This window comes from Alligator mississippiensis, chromosome 3 (genome assembly GCF_030867095.1).
Source record: "Alligator mississippiensis isolate rAllMis1 chromosome 3, rAllMis1, whole genome shotgun sequence".
NCBI lineage: Eukaryota > Metazoa > Chordata > Crocodylia > Alligatoridae > Alligator > Alligator mississippiensis.
Genome location: NC_081826.1, coordinates 36,736,738 through 36,759,667, shown reverse-complemented (window position 1 = coordinate 36,759,667; position 22,930 = coordinate 36,736,738). Strand labels below are relative to the sequence as shown.

The 22,930-nt window shown below is 45.5% G+C and overlaps 1 protein-coding gene across 1 annotated transcript in view; it reads left to right on the top strand.

The window, feature by feature from the left end:
- Window positions 1-1,519: 1,519 nt before the first annotated feature.
- BAALC (BAALC binder of MAP3K1 and KLF4) overlaps window positions 1,520-22,930 on the top strand; it is a 44,697-nt gene continuing 23,286 nt past the window's right edge. The window contains exon 1 of the mRNA XM_059723827.1: window positions 1,520-1,739. Coding sequence (XP_059579810.1) covers window positions 1,598-1,739 — 142 coding nt within the window. The 5' untranslated portion in view covers window positions 1,520-1,597. The remainder of the gene's footprint in view (window positions 1,740-22,930) is intronic.

Genomic DNA, 22,930 nt, shown 5'->3' with positions numbered 1-22,930 from the left:
GGACCTCATGGGTCATCTAGTCCAACCCCCTGCTCAAAGCAGGACCATCCCCAACTAGATCATCCCAGTCAAGGCTTTGTCTACCAGGTTCTTAAAAACCTCTCAGGATGGAGATTTCACAGCTTCTCTGGGTAACCTGCTTCAGGCTTTACTACCCTCCTCCTAAGAAAGGTTTTCCTAATATCTAATTTAGACTTCCTTTGCTGCAGCTTGAGGCCTTTGCTCCTTGTTCTGCCATCTGTCACCACGGAAATACAAGGTTGCTGTCCTAGAAGCAGCTGCTTACTGTAGCAGGTAACCTGAGTTATGCTCAGGCTCTTAGCATAACTTTAGGCCTTCCTGGAACTAAGCAATTCAATTGTACAGAGTGCCTTATAAGGCACTGGGAAAAGTGAGTACTGTGATTGGTACCGTGGACTAACCAGGTACAGTAGTTTCCCTAGAAGGAAAGGAAACCAAAAACAGAATAGGATTGGAGTATCTTATATAAAAAGATGAGGTAAGAAACTTGAGGATTGGACAATTTGAGGTGCGAAGTTACAAAAGTAGTGAACAAACCAAGGAACACGTGTGTTTTGTGCTGCCACCTTGGGGAGACAGGAGCAACCTTGGAATTCTTGTTTGAATGAGGAGGAATCCAGAAGCTAACCTCCCACACCCCAGCGGAGGAGGGTCTGAGGCTGGTACCACCGAAGGCTGCTGCGTCTTGCCAAGTCGTATTACAAGGAGGAAACTTGTAATAAAGCCTAGGGATTACTATTAAAGTTCACTTGATACCAAATCGAACGAGGGGCTGTGTCAATCCTTGGGGGTCCCTGGTAAAAGGAATCCTAGGGGCAACACCTACTGCTGTCTGTTATAAAATAATTATAGGAGAGAGAAATTAGTTAGAACAGAGATATCTTTGCTACATATATGTGGGATGCTTAGTAGTATGGGGTCTAATTCCCGACGCCAGCCCCTAGGGACTGGGTGGCAATCCCTCCATTGGAGGACAGTCTCTACCAGGGCTGGGCCTTGACCTCCAGGAACTCCCACGGCACAGGCGTCAACCCCCAACGGAGCTCCCCTGTGCGGGTAGGCACGGGGCAGCTGCGGCACCCGCCGGGCTGCCGGCGAGCGGTAGCAACCTGGGCGTGGTGCGTGTGGCTTGTGGAGGCAGGAGCGGTGGCGGCAGCGAGCAGCAGCCCACCGGCTTGTGGAGCCGAAGCGCCGGTTCCTGGGCGCCGGTGCCCACAGGCTGCCTCGTCGCAGCGGGCCCAGCACGGGTGGCTAAAGCCGCGAGGCTGCCGCCGCGAGGCGGGCAAGGCGGGGCCGGGGCAGGGCCGCCGGGCACCGGCGCACGATTCCCCGCGGGGCACAGGCGGCGGGGGGAGGCGGGCGCCTCCTCGGCGCTTCCCGCCTCCTTCCCTGTGCGCCGGGGGCGAGGTAGGAGGCAGCGAGGAGCGGGGCGCGGCGGGAAGCCCCGGGGAGGAGGAGACTGAGGCGGCGGCAGGAGGAGGGGAGAGAATAAAGGGGCGCGGAGGCGGCGCGGGGCGCGGCCGGCATGGGGCGAGCGGCGCTGGCCGGGCGCCGGCGCTGAGGCGGCGCCGAGACCATGGGCTGCGGCGGGAGCCGCGCCGATGCCATCGAGCCGCGCTACTACGAGAGTTGGACGCGGGAGACCGAGTCCACCTGGCTGACCAACACCGACTCGGACGGGCCGGCGCAGGAGGGCGGCGCCGCCGAGCCCGGCGCGGGTGAGTGCGGGGGACCGGGAGCCCCGCGCGGGTCCTCTCGTCCTCGGGGCCGCGCTGCAAACCCGCTGCCCGGGCCCGGCTGCGCGCGGTGGGGGGGCCCGGGGCAGCGCCACGAGCCCCGCGCCGCCGGGCGCTGCCGCAGGAGCGGGTCGGGGCTGCAGCCGGGCCGGGGCCGGGGCCGGGGCCGGGGCCGGCACCTCCCCCGCGCGCGGGTGCTTGGACTCCGAGGCCGCTGCAGGAGGTCCCCGCGAGGCACCGCCGTGGCCTTGCTTGTGCTGGAAGCCGGCTCGGGTCCGCACAGACGAGAGGACCGGCTCCGTGGGTGAAATGAGGTTGGCGGGCTGCCGGGGGATGTGCTGCTTTTGGGCAGCTGGTGTGCCGGAGAACCGGCGGGCCCCTAGGGGACAGAGGGTGCGAGAGGGGCCCAGACCTGGCAGGTGCGTTTCAACAGCTCTGCCGATCCATGGGATCCGAGACAGGCTCGTGGCTGGAGGGTCTTGCCCCTCTGCTCAGGGTCAGACCGATCACCATATTTGGGGGTCAGGAAGGGATCTTACTGCACGGTCAGTTGGTTTGGACGTGGTGGGTTTTGCCTTCTTCTGTAGTGGAGTGTGGCCCTCGACCCAGATCACTTGAACAAATACTGATCATGTTCACAGAAGCCGGCCGTCGGCAGCTGTTGGTTCCCCTGCTTTACCTGTGGCGGGTTAGGGTGTCAGGTCTGTGATGGGTCAGGTTTGATGGTGGTCTTACACAGAGTTTGGATTTTGCTACGTGGGATGGTTTGCATGGGAACGTTCCTGCCTCAGGCAGGGGGTTGGATTAGATGACCTCTGGAGGTCCCTTTCAGCCTTACTTTTCTATGATTTTATGAAGTCGGGCTGGAAGGGACCTCCAGAGGTCATCTAATCCAACACACTGCCTAGGGTGGATCATCCCTATCCAAACCACCCCATACAAATCATCATCCAAATTCTACATAAGACTACCATCAACCCTGATACAACATAGACCTAACACCCTAAACTCCCACAGGTCAAGCAGGAGAACTACAGCAGCAAACATAATTATTGTTTTATTATTTGTATGAGGATCTAGGAGCCCTAATCTTGGTCCCTGCTGTACTGGGCACAGTACAAACACAGAACAAAAAGACTAACCCCAAAGAGCTTACAGACTCCTGTCCCCACCAGCATAGAACTAGGTAGTGGAAGAGTTTGTGTTTGCAGATGAGATTATTAGGGCCTTGTTACACCTTATTGTGTAAACTGTACAAATGTTAATTGGTTTAGTGTTGATTGGCTTAACGGAGCAGTCACACCTTAAAGATGAAAAACTTTCTCTGCACAACTGTGACTTGCCACTGAGCAGGGGCAGGACTAGGTGGTAGGGGCAGGACTGACCCACTGCTCCCGCTGGGCAGAGCAAATGTGCCTGCCCTGCTCCTGCCAGGCAGAGTGAGCACCACAGTTTTGGAGTGCCCAGCAGCTGCGGTGCCTCCTGCTGCCACCTAGACCAGCTTGCTGCTCCTGCCAGGTCAAGCCGATCTGGCTGGTAGCAGGAGGCATGGTGGTCACTGGGTGCTCCAGGGCCACAGCACTTGCTCTGCTCAGTAGGAGCAGTGAGTCGGTCCATGCAGCAGTGGGAGGCACCGCAGCTGGTGGAGACTTCTAAACTGCGGCACTTGCTCTGCCTGCCATGAGCAGCAGGGCAGAGGCACTCTGCTGTACCCGGGTGTCCCCACTTGCTGTGACTCAGGAGGAGCCACTGTATCCTGGGATGCTGGAAGACTTCAACTTGGGCAGAATAGCTATGGGGAGTGGCCACACCTTAATGGAACAGGAGCACGGTTATGTGGATTAGAGATGATCCTGCCTTTGAATGGCATAACTTTAAGACAAATAACAAGTGCTTTAAGCCAGTTAAAAATGTTAAGCGCAGCCAGTCCATGGGTTAAGAGTTCCAGAAGTCATTTAAACTTACCATATAACAAGGCCCTTATAGGGGAAGAGAAGGGGACCAAGGATTAAGACATTTGGGGTGTTCACAGAAAGTTAGGGGAAGAGGAAAAGTCTCTGTAGAAGACATTGGTTGAGTGATTGTCATATTTGGGGTCAGGAAGGAATTTTATCCCATGTTCAAATTGGTATGGACTGTGGAGGTTGTTGCTTCCCTTTATAGCGGGGGGTGTGACCCTCTTGCTTGGATTTTGCAAGTTTGTCCTGTTTCCCTCGCAGCAGCAGGACACTGGCTACTGTGCTCCCGTTGCTTTACCTGTAGTAGGTTAGGGTGTCATGTCTTGTAGTCCTGTCAAAGTTGACTGTGTAGGTTAGAGAATGGATTTGTATTGGTGATTTGATGATGATCCTGTCACTAGCAGGGGGGTGGAGTAGATGAACCCTTAGAAAATTAGGACTGGAAGGGATTTTCATGATTCTGTAATTGTGCTGAGAGGATAATCCAGAGAGGACAGAGTCATGGAAGCCAAGTGAAGACCATATTTCAAGAAAAAGAATATGATTGATGGGAGTCAAGAAAGGCTGGCATTAGGACTGTGTGAAGCTTCAGTCCCTGATTTGATTTGGCCCGGTTTGGTGGCTGAATCTCCAAAGCCAAATTGAATCAGAGGACCCTTTAATCTCTGCAAATTGAATTGGAACCATCCAAATCAATTCGGAGATGTTTGGAAATATTCCGCGATTTGGACACAGACACAGCTTTAAATGTTTGCTCTACATATATCTAGGTAGCAGGTGGCTCATGAATGCTGCGATGCTGGGGTGGATAGAGTGTCCCCAGCTCGCTCGGCAGTGGGGGGGGGGGGCACAGGGCCCCCCCCCCAGATTGGCAACTGGTGCCTCCGGGGTCTGGGAGGGCACCCGGGCCCCCCCATGGCTGATCGCTGAGACAAGGGATTGCGGGGGGGCTCCCAGTGCGCTCCCCAGCGGACCCAGAAGTGGACTGGAAGTACTTCCGGTCCACTTCCGGGTTTGCCATGGAGCACATGCCCCCCTTCCTCCCCCCCGCCCACAGACACACTCCTGTGGGACGCTTCATCTGCCTCAGCATCGCAGCATTCATGAGCTGCACCTGGTACCTCGAGGTATGTAGAAAAAACATTTAAAGCTGTGTCTATGTCCGAATCGCTGATTCTCCAAATCAGCATTGCATCTTCAGATTTGGATTCAGCTGAATCGAATCGGGGACAGTGATCCGAGTCAATGAATCAAATCACTGTCCCTGATTCAGGCTGAATTTTAATCGAATAGGGCCCGCTTCGCACACCCCTAGCTGGCATGTCAAGGAGTTTGAGGACAGATTATTGGCTTTGAAATTTGGCAAGAGTTCATAGACTTTGGTGCCAGTAGCTTTAATTCCAGGGAAGGGAAGGAATCCACAATCTAACATAAGCAGAGGTACTCCAAACAGGAATTGTAAACAGTGCATTCAGTGCACTTAGAGATGAAAGGAGAAGCATAGGCATTTGGAGAGGAAAGTAGGATCAAGTGCTGGTTTGAGATACTTGAGAGTGAAACAGCCAGAGGGAAGTGAGAGGTCAAGTAGAATGGTAAGGGTGGGATGACAGTGATATGAGGGAGATGATGGGATGTAGTCACTGGAACAAGTGGAGGGGTTAGAAGAGGATACCAGATGAAAAACTTCTGTGTTTGGGACAGGGGAGCAGGAGGACAGACTTGTAGGAGGCCAAGAGGGAAAGGAAGGCAAGCTGTTGTGGGGGGGAAATATAATTTTGTCAGTTTTCTCAACAAAGAAATTGGTGAAATCCTGTGCCGAGAGAGGACTGGAGGATGGAGGATAGGAGTGCTTAGGAGTTGGTCAAAAGTGACAAAAAACTGGCTGGGATTGTTAGCATGGGATCCAATTAAAGTGGAGAAATAGAGTTGTCTGGTTAGAAACAGTACACAATTAAGGGAAGATTTGTATTGGAGGAAGTCAGCCTGGTCATCGGATTTTACTAGAGAGGCTCTGCTGTGCAAAGTCAGAGGAAGTGGGTGTTGAGGATTAATCAGAGCTGGGGGCTGGATGATGGACCTTGCAATAAAAGAGAGGGTAAAAAACATTGAAAGCGCAGAAAACCGAGACACATAAAGAATCAACAGTCATATCAGAGAAGGAAAGGGAAAAGGCACAGAGTAGATAAGACATCAACTCTAATGGACTTGGTAGAGTTGATGGACTTGGTAGATTTGGCAAAAGTGCTGAGCAACAGGAGGGATGGGATTGGGGGCTGATAGGCAGTACTGACAGAAAGGGGAGAGAACAGCAAGATCAGCAAGAGATAGGTGAGAAATATGTGCTTGGTGAGGACCAGGACAAGTGGACCCCTAGTCCTTTCAGTTCAACCAGGTCTTTCCCCTTCACCAAGCTGAATGAAGAGGTCAAAGCAAGGAAATATGAATGTGAGCACATCCACCACCTCCTTGTAGAAGGCAAGCTTCAGGAGCAGGAACTGTGTCATTTTATATACTTGCACAATACCAAGCAAGCACATAAAATAATGCCAACCATAAGAAAACAGATCTTTCTCTCACTGGGATCAGGACAAGTCATATAAGAAGGAAATATACTCAATAACAACTTTTGAAGTCCACAACTGAGCTTTTGCCAATGTCAAATAGCCCAGCATGTTGAAGAGGGAGAGAGAAAAAGATAAAAATAACAGGGAACATTGTGAGGCTTTGCAGGTGGTGAGATTGAAAGAAACCTTGTAAAAGACAAACCTGTATACTTTACGTAGAGTGAGTGCTTTCCCAGGGGAGAGAAAAGAAGCAGATTCGCAATAAGATGATCCAGCAGAACAGTTTTTCGTAAGTGCATCCATTTAATTGTAAACTAAGAACTTTTCACAAGATCCTCATTTCTCACACCTTATCTAAGGCTTGGGGAATAGTTGGGCATACTAATAGTACACATTTCCTTAGGGGCACATAGTGCTTGATTCTGCAGCTCCTTACATAACTCAGCTTTCTTCTTACACTGAAGTCAACAAAGTAATTTAATGTTAATATGAGTAATGGTTCCCCAAACAAGTAGGCAGGGTGTCTCAGAATTGTTAGAATCAAGGCACCTCTCATTAGACTCAAGGTATTCCTCAGAACATCTTAGCTTTCACTCATTTTTTGACTGTGGGAAAAATAGAGTTGTTATTTTATTACAAAGAACTCAGAAAGGCCACAAGTCAGAGTGGTTTTGACGGTATGGATTCTTATTTGAAATTTCTGGATTTATCTTGTGAATCAGGCTGCAGCACCCTGGTTGAGAATTACTGAAGTAAGGGATTGAAGGAATGTCATAGTTTCATAGTTGTTAGGGGCTAGAAGGGACCTTACAAATCATCGTGTCTAGCCCCCCTGCACTTGAGCAAGAAAAACTGTTGGGATCAGCTGACCCCAGCAAGGTGAGCATCAAGATGCTTTTTGAAGATTGCCAGGGTGGGTGACTGTACCACCTCTGGAGTGAGCCTGTTCCAAACCCTTGGTACTCAACTTGTAAAGGCATCACTGGACTAATCATTAAATACACTGCAAGGCACATAATTTTTGAATAACCATCCAACAAAAATGTAATACATCTCAGATTGTAATGACATAATTTTGTGATCCTGAATAAATTTAAACTTGATAAATTTAAACTGCAACAGTCCCAAATTGCTATCAAAATCTGTGTTTTGGAAATGTTTTTAAAGTTCTATTAACCACATAACATCCAAAATTAGACTCAACCTTTTCAGGTCATTTCAGTTTGTACTTTTCAGGTGCCTCGGGCCACATAAAAACATTAGGTTTGTCCTGGAAGTGTTGCTGCTTTCTCAGTAGAAAACATGAGTGTACAGGGGTTCAAATTTTTTTTTCGAGAGCAAAAACAGCCGGTCTGGGAGAAGAATACCTGGGGAACAACAAGGATTAAAGGAGGGTGTCCCTTGGGAGAGCACATGTCTGTACACATTCTCTTCTGAGAAAAACCACAACACAATCCTCCAGCATCCCAGGGTACTTAATTTCTGCCCCCTGCCCCAGGAGATAGGTATTGCTTGATGGACTCTACTGCTTCAGCCCAGCAGGTAGCAGAATATGCTGCCTTGATAATCCCCACATTGTGCTGCAGGGAGATGTAGGTTGACCCTGAGCAGTTTGGGTCAGCCAATCAGGGCTGTCCTGTGCACGTTTGCCATCTATTTCCAGGCGGACTGAGGGAGTCTGCAGAGCACTTGTGTGCAGAAGGCCCTCTTGGCTGCACAGTATCAGCAATGCAAGCTCTCTGCTCTTCAAGAGCTCGGCATTCAAATGCCTCTGTTCAAGCATCTCTGTATAAGTTCTTCTACCAGGAAAACAAACCCAGGTAGATTGTTTGAATGAGCATGTGTAGCCTTGGACTGTGGTTTGTTAACATGCTTCCCTCTCTCAAGGAGACCATGTAGTCATGTTCTGTCTCTCCGACTGGAAAATCCTCTGGGCAAGGACTGCCTCTTACTGTGCACTTTGACAGCAACCAGCACAGTGGGACTCTACTTATAGTTGGAGAGTGCTATCATAATGGCTGAAGAGTACTTTTGTATCAGAGCTGCAAAGCTGCATAGTGATTGACTTAAAACTTACTCATACAACATCTTAACCAATTGAGTACCACTTTATTCATACAGTATTTTGTTTTAAATAACTTGTGTAATTTTGTTGATAAAGCTTTAAAAACAGAACACCTTTCTGTATCAGTTTTTAAATATTTTACAGCTGTAGCACATTAAAGAACATTATCTATAGTATCTTTTGTTTAAATCAGCCTGACATTCAGTAGAGAAAAACATTTTCATGATATAAACAAAGGTACCTGGTAGCAGGCAGCCACAAAAACTAGACTTAGGGGAAAAGAAGTCTGTATTATAAACCAGATCCTTCTCTGCTTGAAGGCATTGGCAAATTGTCCATTTGTTTAGATGACAGCAAAATGGGGCTGTACATGGACTTATTAGGGGAATTCTGTCAGAATAATAAGGAAATTTAACAGCACCAAAAATGAAGTAAATTGAGGTTAGCTATCCAGCAAGTTGACTGGCTCACATTTTATTTGGTATACAGTAATTGCCACTACTGTAGATGTGTGTGTTTATGAACAATTCTTTTTGTTTTAGTCTATTCTTTTGAGTTAAATGCCAGATGGAGAATTATGTAGTTGTTCTGCTAATCTGTGATTGCTGAAAACAATGGTAAATTGTATAGTCAGAAATCACCTTGGCAATTCAGCTGGGCCAGAATAAGCATACTGAAAATACAATAGAAGGGTTCAGGGCACTGGCAAAATTTATTATGGAAGTTTCCGAAAATTGGCCTGCCATTCCCTGTTGCTTTATAGTGGGAGAAGCTGAAAGGAAAAAAAAATCAGAGCTGTTTGAACACTAGTTGCCATAACAACAGAGAGCAGTATTGGTTATGACCACAGCTGCAATCATCTGCTGTTTCATTTACCAGGTAAACATGAAGTTAAAAGTTTAACATAAATGAGTAAGGAACCATCAGGTTGTAAACAAAAATTTATTCTTATTAAATCTTTATTTCCTTAAGTATAATTTACAAGAAGCAATCTTAGCTTGAAAGCCCAAGAATGGAATGACCAGATGTGGAAATGCAAAAAAAAGAGCATATCAATATTCCTCTGTGTTCTTACACTTCACGTGTTTGTTAGTTTTCTTAATATATTGGTTCAAACTGGTATGTACGAGGAATATATCATAATAGTTACTCTGGCCTGTGAGGGTGCTTGTATGTGCAACAGGGGTTTCGTTCAGTTTAGTTCTCCCTAAATTGAAAAGGTGGGTTTTTAAAAACCCCGTTGCACGTACACAAGGATTAGGGGGCCCAATCTGTAGAGCTTACCTGCCTGTGGTGGGGTGGGTGGTGAGCTGTTGGCAGGCTGAGCTGTGCAGTGCCTGGTGCTTCCTTCTGCAGCGACGGCATGCCCCCAGGCAGCACCTGCCTGCTGGCACCTGGCCCAGGCGGTCCCAGGGGGTGCTCCGCCACTATGGAGGAAAGAACTGGGCCTCATGCATCTCAGGGCCTGTGCGACCTGGCAGGAGCCTGTGCAGGCAGGCTCAACTGAAGAAAAAAAAAAACAGCGAGGAGCCTGACTGGCTGTAAGAGTAGCAAGACCCAAGTCATTTCAGGTGCATTACGCCACCAAATTTCCTACAGTGGCTGGAATTAATGCACAATACACTGCCGAGGCATGCAAACACTGACACTATTAAAGCAGTTCAAAAGCATTTAGCCCACTTGAAAGTGTCGTGCACGCACGCCTCTCATTTCATCTACACAAAGCCACTGTGACCAATGGATAATTTTTGCGGAGCATGGATGTGTTCTAGAACCTTCCTATATACATGACATATTCTGTGACATTACTAGTTTCACCCCCGTTTGAGTTCTGTTGCTCCATACTGTCTGCTGGAAACCTACTGTACAGAAGGCCTCCTTCTCAGTAATGAACAGGAGAGTAAAGGGGAAAAGAAAGAAAAGATGAGGGGTTTCAAGGTGTTTGATGAGGGGACAGAGTGAGCCCTTGGGAAGGCACTCAATGCCTGGTTTTCAGTAAGTAGCGCCTTGCGGCCATGTCTACACGAGTGTGGATGTTTGTTTCCCCAGGGACAAGAAGCAGCAGCACACTTTGTGCCACTGCTGCTTGTCCCTGGGGAATGCCTGTGCCATGCGCCCTCTGGTACGTGGCAGGTTACCCTGGGTGGGGTAGGGGAGGCTGGGGCCAGCAACTGTGCTGGCCCCAGCAGCCTTAACTGGAGGCCTTGGGGAGCTGCAGCTGTGGCAGTCCTACTGCCTGGAGCCTGGTTTGCAGCTGGAGCATGGCTCTGGCCAGCCAAACTCTGTTTTTGTGCAATGTGTGCTGTCCCTGCATGTGCTGCCCTGCTTTTTTTCACACAGGTTTTTTTTTTACTCCGGGGTCAAAAAACGCCAGTGGAGAACACCTGAATGCGTGGTGTATGGTACATACTGCACGGCCGTGCTTGTCTGAACACGGCCTGTGTGTCTTAGCTTTGCATAACCAATTTTCAGTCTTTATGTATACAAGTAACAGAATACATATGTGGGAAGACAATTTGTACAGAGAACTGGAACAGAGGCTTGTGTATGCATAAAAAGAGGAAGGTGTGAGACTCCTTTGAAAATCAGTTCCTTAAATTGTGATTTGATGGGGATAGTCTTCAGATGGGTCCTGAACAGTACCCAGGATTACATAACTCTGAAAGTATAAATAACAAACCTCTCTGCCAGTTCTGTCAGTACAAACCCAGTGCTAAAAGTGAAGGCAGGCCAAAGCAATGAAGCAGCAAAAGACCCTGCTGTTTGGGAGGAATTAATCTGAACATGTCATTCACATGTATGCCTTGCGATTTAGTGACAATCAGTTCAGTTTTTCACAGAATGTCTACCCAAGATCACTGGAAAATGTCTCAGGGACAGAAAGGAAATAACACTGAGGTGCAGCACAGCTATATTTCTCTCTTAGAAAGGGGAAATTGGTGATTTTCTTGCCAAAATCAAACTATGTCTTTACTTCAGCCTATGAATCAGAGGATTATAAACTGGCGGCAGAAGAAAACAATAGAGTTAACTGAATACTGTGTGTAATAAATGATAGTAGCTAGCCCTCTGGAACAGAAATCCCACTGAATATTTCCATTCTTCATTCAGTTTATATATATATTGCACTTAGGGTGGAATCCAATTAAGGTTTCCTGTTAGTAGCCTAAACTAATATTTACAACATGTCAATTTTAAATCAAACCAATATTAAAGTCTGCCAGAAAAATTAGATTTACCAAGTAAATACTCTTTCTGTAAATCCTCCCCATCAGTCCAAACGTTATTGTTACTTCTCCAGATCTACCCATTTCCTGCTCTTTCTGTAGTTCATCAATTTAATGCCATTTTAATTTCTCATGGGAGCAGGTGTCATTGTAGTGGCTAGAGGCATGCAAAATGGAAGTGACATGAAACTAGCTTTATAATAACTAGAGGGCTGGGCATTTTCTCTTTATGACCCTAATGCCACAAAACAGTTAAGCAGATGCTTAATTTTAAACCTGTGACTAGTTCCACTGAAGTCTTTGAGACCACCCATGCATGCGTAAAATTAAGCATGTGTCTAAGTGTGTTGCTAGTTTGTGGCCTAGGTAGGAGAACTGTTACAGAAGCAAATGTAGTTTGGGTGATGTGTAGGGAAAATAGGCAACTTGGTTTTTGCACTGTGTGGCTATTTATTAGTATAATATGTGGTGGGGTTGTTTATTTTAACATTTTGTTTTGTATATTTGTTAGAGACATCTATAATATTCTGATGGGGTCCCTTAGTAAATACTATCCCATCTACCACTTCCCAAAATATTTCTGGTAAATAAGTATTAGAAGCCCTCAATGAAGAAAAAAACTATGGCAAGTACAATTTTAATTGGATATCAAAATCAAAATGTCTCACATGATTCATGGAAGAAAAAAATTATCTTCAATCATATTTTTCTGGATTATATGGATGATGCTTTATAATGATTGACCACCTGCCTTTCCCTGCCTTGGACCTCCAGGAAAAGAAGGTGGCTTGTTCTTTTGCTGTATGTCGCTGGTAGGTATTATAAGGCTTTGGGGACCTCTTTGTGGGTTCCCTGCCTCCCAGCAATGTCAGGGTGAAACCCTATTCTGGTGCCACCTAGATGGTCTGGGCACTGCCCCTTTTTCTCATCTGTCACGTCTTTGTTGTTATCAGTTGGGGAGGGAGTTTCCGGTTGGGGCCCAGAGGTGTCTCGACCCTAGGGTTGTCTTCGTGGAGCTCCAAAACCTCCCCTTTACCCCACCCTTACCATGCCTTCGGTCTCGATTGATGCTGCTTCCTGCAGATCTTTCCCACACTGCCCGCCTTGCCAGGGCTGGGTCTTCTGGGCTGTGAACCTTAAAGGGGCCACCCCTGGTTTTCGGGCTGGTTTCCCCCTCTTCAAGGAAAATAAACTTGCCCCTGCTGGGGTCATCCACAATTCAACAGAAAAATGCTGGCACCTGCCGGTGGAGCTCCCAAGCCTGCCTTTCTCTCTCTCTCTCTCAGGGCTCCTTTCTCTCCCCCTTCTAGGGGCTTGTCTGTCTTCTCCCCCTTTAGTGGGCAGAAGTACTGGGACCTCCCCTGTGCCCATCCCTACCAGTTCCTCTGGCGTCCCCACCCTGGAGCCCGGCTGACCTGGGGTCCTGTTGTCTTGGGCCCTCTTGCCGGCATCACTCTTCTCCCTTTTTTGGGGGCTCGTCGTTCCCCATGCTATGCCCCCTTCAGAGTTGTCCAAGGATGATTGAGGACTTGAGGGTCTGCCCTGAGTCCCAGTTCTAGGGCTCCTAGTCAGAGCCTTGCAGTTCCTCAGCGGCATCCCACCTGATTGCTGCTCTGTAGCAGGGCTCCTTGGCTTCTGCTGACCCCTGAGCTTGCCTCCTGCCTCACTGGTCTCCTGGTGGCCAGCTGCCTCCTCCTTCACTGGAAAGCTGGGGCTAGAGCTGGAGCCTCCCGGCTCCTGAGCCAGCATCTCCTGGCTGGCGCTCCATTTCTCTCTCCCCCGCTCCTCCCCAGTTCTTTCTCTGGCCGCCTTTTGAGCAGCCCGCGCTGCTCGGAGGCCATGCCCCCAGCTCTCCCCGACATGCAGACTCAGCTAGCTGTGAAACTGCCAAGCCTGCGTCTGTGCCGGCGTCTGTGCTCTGGTCTCCTCCCTGCTGCTGCCCAACTTGGCTCCTATGGTGAGTGCCGCGGCACTTTGGTTAGGGGTCTGGGCCATGCTGGGGGAGCTCCTGTCTCCCCTCTCACACCGTATACTATTTAATACAGTATAACCTCACAAATCCAGCATGCTCTGGACCAAGCACCTGCTAGAAATTTGAAAATTCCAGATTTTTGAAACCAGAGCAGCGGCTGGTTTCTTGGTTGCTGAGTGCAGTAATTCTAAATATATGTATAGTACCTAATGCTCATTTTGCCTCCTTTTTAAAGTTCAGTAAAAGCGTATGTTTTAAAAAAAGAAATAGATAAATGAAAGTACAAGCTTGGACTGAAAGTATTGGTATCTATGAACTGTAGTATGTAAGTGTTTGTGTGGATTTTCTTTTTTAATTAAATCCATCTAGTCCATGTCCGAAGAGACCAGGGTTGCCAACTCTGTTTGAATCTATTCTGGGAGGTTTCATCACATCACAACAACATTAATGACTGTATGTCAGGAAGGCAAATGCACATTACTATTATGTTTTAAAAACCCACTGGACAACTGTATACATCAGATTCAACATTTAATATTTATTTTAATGAATGCCCTATCATTTATCTCCTGGGTGAGTCTCAGCAGTCCCCTGGAGATTTATCTCTAAATCCTGGAGACTCCAGGGCAATCCTGGAGGTTGGCAACCTTAGAAGTGACATATGTCCTGATCTGTCCTCTGCTTGGTTGAGACTTAACTTCTGTTTGATCAGGTTTGTAAGGATATCTTGAAGCTTCAAGTCTTCCTGAAGATCAGGGTTTATGACTGCATTATTTCCTGGTCTATCTAGGGGAGAAGCTATATAACAGAAGAACAATATCCTAGCCACTCCATTTTTGTCAAATATTCATTTTTGACAATTTGTCAAATTATTCGTTTCTGGCTCTGTAACACAGATTGCTCCTTCTGTGTATTTTGCACTCTTAATTTCCTCTCTCTCTCTCTTTCTCTCTCTCTCTCTCTCTCTCTCTCTCTGCAAACTTGTTGGGAGCTGCTAAATTCACCATAGAAGGGCCATCTGCAGGGCTTTATCTTAGTACTTACTAAATCATAAAAGCATGATGTTTTTACTACTTGAGTGCAGATGTAATAGACTTACCATCACAGGGTGAATGCTTTCCCTACATTGTACTAGTGTGACAAGCCAACCATGATGGTGAGGACAGATTCAGTTTTTCTTGGATGGTTTGGTGGAAAGTTGACAGCTCTTGACTCAGGGTGTTAATAATATAGTTGCTACTTTCATAGTGGGTTGTATATTAGATGGGTGTGACAGCTTTTTCACCCTCAAGGAAGCATTGTAAAACAAAATGTGCCTGAAGGGAGACACCATCATTTAGATCACTCAACTTTACCATATCCTTTGGTGTTCTCACAAAGTGATGACCCAGAAAGGAACAGAGTGGTTCTCTAGACTGATCTCCTTATAATAATGACTTTAGGACTTCCCTGAATTAATTCCTATTTAAATTAGAGCATGTCTTTTCAGAAGAACATATAGTCTTGATTGAAAAATATCCAGTGATGGAAAATCCACCAAAACCATTGTAAATTGTTTAGTTAATTACCCTTACCACTAAACATCTGTGCTATGTTCCTTGCCTTAGTTTGCCTAGTTATAAATTTCAGCCTTTGAATCTTGTTATTCCTTGATCATCTAGACTGAAGAGCTTTGTTTTACCAAATTTCTGTTCCTACCCAAAGAACCTTGTCTGCCTATGTCCTTAGACCAACATGGCTACAACCTATACCCCTGTTTCTCATATAGGTACATTTGTGGATATTCTTTTCAATCTACTTTCAGTTTTCTGTCATTGCTTGGCGTGATTAACTGGAAATGATAACTGTAGCTGTCTTTAAATTCCATGCTCATTTAGCTAGCTGGATAATAAGAGTAATACTTTCCATTTCAGTAGTGCTTTCTGTCCAGGGATCTCAAATTACTATAAAAAATGAATGAATTAAGTGCCACAACAAGTTTAATTGGAGGTAGGGAAGGGTAATCTACATTTTAGTCTAGGGGTCAGCAACATTTTGAGTAAAGTGCCAAAAACACCTGCAGCCTCGACTTGTAAGATGTTGGTGTGACAGGGCAGATGGCAGAGGAGCCATGAAGGGCCCAATCCTTGTTGTGACATGCAGCCCTGGCCCCCTCCCCACCATCTGTGCTAAGGCACGTGTGCCAAGCAAAATGCCTTCATCTGGCATACTCTGGCACCTGTGCCAAGTGTTGCCTACCCCTGCTTTAGACTGTAGGACTTCACAGGAACCTCTATGTTACACTGGGGTCCAAGTCCTGATAGATGCCATTGGGCCCTATTGTAACCTAAATATAAAATAATAATAAAAATGCAGAGCCTATATTAATGTTAGACATCTGTGACACAATCCGTAATAGAATCTAGGTTGTCTCATTCCCAATTCTGGGCTTTTAACTGCCTGTTCCTCCTTTCTCTTTCCTTTGAATGTGTTGGAAGCGTGGAACACCTGAGTTTAGTCCTGGGATTTAGATCATCTCTTGTTTCTCTTATTCTCTTAGTGGATAGTGATAGCTTGGCCTCCGTTCCTTTGGGGGGAGGGGAGGCAGGAATAGTAGCACAAAGCTTCAAGTTCAGATGTATGTGTGCTGAGTAACTGGAAGGCTGGCAGCAAATTCTTCTCTGACTGTACTTGCTGTTTCTGCTTTCCTTTCTTTGGTCCTGTTTTTATTTCTCTCTATAACTTGCCTTTGAGTAGTCTCATCTGCAAACACAAATTCAGCTATTATGTCTGTGTCGACACCTTGCAGAGCTACCTCTGCTCCAGACCTGCCTCCTTCTGTCCAAATTAAAATCTCAGCCTGTCTCTCTGATGTTTCCTTCTAGAAGTCCAGTCATCCCTACTGGCTCACCATAGCTAAAACAGAAATCGTAAATTCCTTCTCAGGAGCTCTCCCAGCTACCTCCTTTCTCAGTCACTGTACACAACATCCCTAGCCCATGTGTCATTCAGGGCTCTTGAGTGACTTCTGTCTCTTACTGCATGCTTAAATTGTGGTCTTTTGGAGCAGGACCTGTCTGTTCTTTGTTTGTAGTGTCTAGAATGGTGGACTCCTGGTCCAAGACTAGGACTCAGAGGCACCCAGGCAATTAAAAATAGTAATACAAATGGTAATAATGACAAGTAATGAGGTGTGAATTGAGGAGGAAAGGAGTGACAGAAGGATTCAAGTCTGCTTCCAGCTTCTCACGTTGCACAGTGGCCCCTAGTAATGGGAAGCCAAAATCTTTTTATTTTTTAAGAATTAAAGGAAAGGCTCAGGCAGAATTTGGTTTCAGAGTGAGAACATTTTCCAGAGTAGTTTGAAAAACAGGCAGCTTTGCCTCACTTGGGACATCCAGCAAGTAGACCATTGTGTATACTATGTGTCATTTGATGGGATGAAATGCTGGTGAAAGCATGAAAGCACTGACATTTGTTTTGTATTTTTGGAAATAAGATCCAGACTTCCTCAGTCACAATGGGGTCAAACACATAGTTGAAGCTGGGGTTAACAGTACGAAATGGAAACTGTTGCGAGGGGGACCAATGGTGGCACAGACTGTTCAGAGTAACTCTTGTACAAGTCCTTAACATAAGAGGAAAAGAAAAAAGTGCGAATGTTTTGTAACTACAAACACTAAAATTGAAAATAATTATTTACCTGTTCCTCTGAGGAGGAAGTAATTGCCTGTTTGCTGCTATTTACCAGAGTAAAATGATTGATTTGACATGTGCATCTTCAGTTTAAATGTAACATTTACAAAGGATTATATGTACACTACTACTGGAAATCCTAGCTGTGGTAGCAGGGGAAGATCTGATATCTCTGATAATGTAAATACATTTTTTCCAGTATTGAGTAATGAAAATTGACTCTTGTGTTTGCCTGTGGAAGATCAAAAGTTGCACAGGAGGAAATTTGTTTTGATATACATGATGTTGATTGAATTTTGACATTTTAAAGGATTTCAGCACGATATCATTATCATTAAATTTTAATTGTAGTACTTTTGTAGCCAGTATAGTGCTGTTGTAACCAGATTTAGCCCCGAACACAGATTTAGCCCCAAAGTTCATATTGTTGTTAGTTAATATTGTTATTTTAAACTTTGCGTAATTTAGGAGCTATATTGAATCCCTCTTATTTCTTTAACCAGTTTAAACTAATAAGTATTCACCCTAGTAACCAAGGCCCATTCAGAATTATGCTCTACCATTTCAAGTCATGAGTGAGTTTTGATTGCTACTTGACACACACATGCAGCATATATTGCTGTATTTAGGGCTGTGAGATCAGTGCTGCCCAAACCCCTGCAGTTATATTTAAAAAGTTAAGGCATCCTGAAACACTCTTAGTTTTCTTCTTTCTTCCTACCCTCCCTCCCTTCTCCTTTCCTATGGTACCTCTTTGAAGGTGTTTCCAAAGGCACAACCAGCAGGAGAAAGCCACAGTGGACTGGGAGGCAGCAAAGATGTGCTCTAGATCTCAGAACAGAAGGCACTGCCCTCTTCAGCCCTCTTTTTTTTTTTATTTGTATTGTTGGATCTACTGTATAGTTGAAAATGCAGTTGAGCAAGCTTTTGGACTTCAAGTGCCCTCCCTCAGGTTTAACAACTGTTTTTTGTGATTAAAAGTGTGGGGTTTTTTAAGGCTGGTACTAGTTTTGTATTTTCCTTCTGGAACAAATATAGCCATAATGTGTGTCTAAGGGTGGCATGATAGTTCATTATTAAGTGCATTTACAATGTGGTTACGTTGTGATGCAGACTTGTAGGTTGGCAACACCCAGACATTTGTATCCAGACATTATTGAGTATCTAGGCATACCTGAAAAAATCAGAATGTCCCAGAGATAACAAAGGAGGCAGCTTTCATGACTAACTTTTACCTTTTTCCTATTTTGCTTGTCTGATCCAATTTTGAAAATGGTCTCTAATGGAAATCTCACTATCTGAGTAAGAAATCAAACCAAACTTTTAGAGCTGATTAACATATTTAGGCAGATTTAATTTTAGGCTCTGATTCAAAAATCGTATTTTACAAGTTCCACCAATCTACAAAGGTGGGCTTACTGCCACATCTAGTAATGTCATTTTAGGAAACACTTTAAAATAAAATCCTGTTACATATTACTTTACCTATCTTTAGAAATGAAGCAGTTACAGGAATGGAAAAACAAGCAAGCTGCTGAGCAGAGAAAAGCTAGCAAATTTTATGATTGATTACCCAGCTTATCCCAGATGCCAGTAATCATATAATTACTTAGATTTATAAAACAAGTATCATCCTTAGCCAGTCTCTTTAATATTTAATTGTGTGAATGCCCTGACCTTGCAGAGTATCATACAGACTCCTGAATCTGCAAGAGCACAAGGGTATGTCCACATGGAGCTCACTGAAATATCAAGGTCTCAGTGCTTGCTCGTGCTGTCTGCCATCACATCATGAAAAAACACTACTGCATCTGCACAGGATTCATATGTTTCTTGTTGCTATTTGTCCCGGGGGACACAAACGGAGGTCCCGGAACACCCTCCCATGGCGGGACCCGAGGCTGGGGTGAGCTGCCGGAAAGAAGAAACAAAAAGCCCAAAGGAGGGGGCTCACTTTACCTTCCATAGGAAAAGCCGCGCCACGCCTAGAAGAGCTGCCGGCGCAGTTAATTGGATGTTTTTATTTGCGTCTGGGAGAGGCGCCAGCGGATATCATCATCGGAAACTGCCACGCAGCTGATTTAAAAGCTGGCGGTGGGAAACAGGGCGGGCAGCAGTTAAGCCAGAGACAGGAGGCGACGTTGCTCCCCAGGCCACTCAACAGGATCACCAGATCCACAGGGGACTGGACGGGGACTCTCAGGAAGAGTCCTGGCTCCCCTAGAGGGCTACACACCCAGCCTGTCAGGACAGTTGGGCCAAGGAGGACAGCGTTGAGGGATCCTGACAACCACAGATGCTGGATCCGTGAGTGGGGTGGGCTGAGGCCCGAACCCCTACTATTTTTTTCCTTTTTTTTTTTTCTGTTTTATTTTATTGTCTTGATGGGCACCCAGAGCCTGAACTGGGGATGGCATCCCCAATCAACCTGCAGGGTCGAGAAGAGGAGTGGAGGCAGCTCCGTGGAATGTGACATCTTGAAGATAAGGTCAGAGTGGACGTTGAAGTAGGACCAGTCCTACACCCTGTAGACACCTGGGGCAGAGAGAGACAGTGAGAGATGGGCAAGAGGACAAGAGCAAGAGGGAACATCAAAGAGACAGGCTGGCGATCATCCTGAGGGCTAGTGTATGGCTGGGATGTAGGGGAGGTGGAGCCCCAAGAACACCAGCAAAGGGCAGCACCCAGTCCGCAAGATTCTGCGAGAGTGGGAGAGTCCCACTACTGAAGGGAAGACCAAGTTGTGGCAGGCAAGCATTGGGGCCTCCCTCGGGGGTGAACACAGCCCAACACCCAAGTCCCAGGGACACACCCCATGGTCTGAACTGGGCATACACTCTAAGGCCTCTAGAAAGCGCCTATACCAAACCAGGCGGGTGCACTGTTATTTACTACTTACTTCTAGTAATGTTGAAAATATGTTGAATGTTTTCAAACTGGAAAAGGAGGCCCTACTTATGCTCTGAGGACAAAACTGATGTCAGACAAAACGATGCAGCAGGTAGTTGAAAGAGTCTGTTAGGTAACAGGTTCATTGTTCTAATCTTGGTAATATGTTTTGTGTATGTGTAGGATATGCAGTTTTCTGCTGCTCTTGAAAGCTTTGAGGTGTGTATACAGCCTGCTTGGGAGCAGCAGGGGAGCTACATAAGTTTATAGTTCAGCTCCAAGAGCCAGAGATGTGGGTTTTCTGGAAAATTGTCCAGTGCCCTAAATAGAGCATGATCTGATTTAGCATGTTTATTTGACTTACATTTAGTAAACAAAACTAAAAAAGTACCCCCACCTTAATTTTATGTCCCAATGGCCACAAGTATTTGAACTGAAATATTTGATTAGAAAAAAAAGTAAATATAGCATACTTAATGTGATTTAAATGTTATATTCAAACAAATTCAAAGCTTTATGTGAAAATAAATTTTTTTTTGGAATACTTGTAAAAATATAAAGACAATACACAATAGCATATACCTTCCTGACATTGTTTGTTTAAATTTAAGAAGAAAAAGAAGGCACTGAAAACTGTTGACACACTAATTTTAGCACACCCAAAGAACTGTGTATGATGTGCCGTGGTTGTCCACTCATCTACTTCAACAGAGTTTTTAACTCTCTTCCACTGAGGTCATTATGGCACCTCCAGTTTCACTGTCACTGTCTGTAGAATCGCTTGCACTACTTAGTTCCATTTCAGAATCAGATTGAGGCAAATCTGATTCAGAACTACTTGATCAACATCCTCTTTTGATGAAGGACGGTTTTACCGATGAGTCTATGGGCGAGGGCCACTTATCATCACACTGCATCTTTTTCATTAATTGTGCTTCTGACTGATTCTCCAGAAGCCAAGAGATTCTGAGAAATAGAAACAAGCTTTCTGTTGTGTTCATTTGTTAGTCTATTCATCTCTTTTGTCTTGGTTGAACTGAAAGCCTTCCAGTTCCATTCACAAGAAACTGCTGTTGGTGGAGTGCTTAGGATCCTTAAAGCAATCCTGGACAAGTCAGGTGTTACAGTATCCCTTCCACTATGTGAGAGGAGATATATTCTCTGCTGTCCGCCAAATAATGTCTTTGCTCCGAAGTTTTTCTTTTGCACAGTACTCGGCAATGTCCATCATCACGGCTCTTTTGTTGATGTTGGGAACATTCTTAGCTACTTTCATAATTGTATCGAGAGGAGTAGATAATACATGTTCTGATAAATGGTGTCCTCTGTGTTGAGGATCCAACATGTTTGCTGCCAAATGAGCTGGATAAGAGCAAAACTCAGATCTGTTAGTAAAAATTTGTTTTACTACTTTTTTTGTTGGAGGTGAAGAAGGTAAAAACTCAATTAGATTTTCATTCAGTTGTCTGAATATTGCTGGAATATTTGAAAAGCTTGGTGTATCTCCTTCAAAATTTTTGATAGCCACTGAAACTGGTAGTAGCAAATTGAACGCTCTTTGAATTCAAACCCAGAACACATCATTGTCAAGAATCTGCTTCCAAATGTTCACGGGAATAATCTGGGATACTGTGTCATCTATTGAAGCACACTGCAAACAGTTCTTTGTGCACAGCAAACTATGTAAACACTTCGTAGCTGAGCCCCATCTAGTTTTTCTTGGCAATAAAAGTGCACTTTCCTTCCCCTGCTTCTCTTTCTGTAATTTCTTCAAAGTCTGATTAGCAACATGATGATTGTTGAGTATGAGGGCTAGTCAAATAAGTATTGAGACTGATGCTGTAGGAAACAAAATATTTTATTCACAGGGGTTTTGGCTTAATGTCCTTCGAAGTCTGCTCGTTTTGCAGCTGCACACTTCTCCCAACATTTCTGCCATTGTTGGAAGCACCTCTGATAAGCAATTTGTGGAATCACTAAAAGCTGCTCAGTTGCATTTTGTTTTATGGTTTCCACATTGTAAAATCTTCTTCCTTTCAAGGTTTTCTTTAGTTGAGGGTAACATGAGCCATATCAGGTGACTATGGAGGCTGCAGCACTTGTGGAATATAGTGTGATTTTTTTCTCTTCCCTCAACTAAAGAAAACCTTGAAAGGAAGAAGATTTTGTGATGTGGAAACCATAAAACAATATGCAACTTGCAGGGATCACAGGGGAGGAGCCACTCCCTGCCGCACTGAGACTCCTGGAGCTCGTGTGAGGGTTGTCAGCAGCAGGGACCCACCCACGGCTCCTGTGCCAGGGACACAGACACAGTCCTGCTCCCTGAGAAAACAAGGCGAGGGGCAGTGTAGTCATAGTTACCCTGGAGCTTACGAAGTTATAGACTCTGTGTGTAAATAAGTTCTTGATGGTTTATTAGTTGATGTATCAATTTATTTATTTATTGTTTCCTTATGTAGCATGGGTGATTTGTATGCCTTCCTCTGGTCTAAGGTATGTCCAAGAAGCATTAACCATTAAGCCACCATCACCGGGTTATGTTGTGTAATGTTAGTTGTTTTATTGTGTTATATGTTAGCCTGTAAATAATTAAATTCTGTAAATAGCTTTATAACAGTCTGCAAAGTTGTTTTGATTGTAAGGGGAGGTTCTCTACATGGGGACCCTGCAGTAGCTACTCAGGATGCTGAGCAGGGCCACTGGCTACCAGGTACCCCAGGATCCCGTTATTAAGTTGAGGCCTCAGGTAGCATTGTGCCTAGGGTTACAGAATTAAGAAGGGGACACAAGAAGGGCAAGAGATTCCTCAATTATTGATAC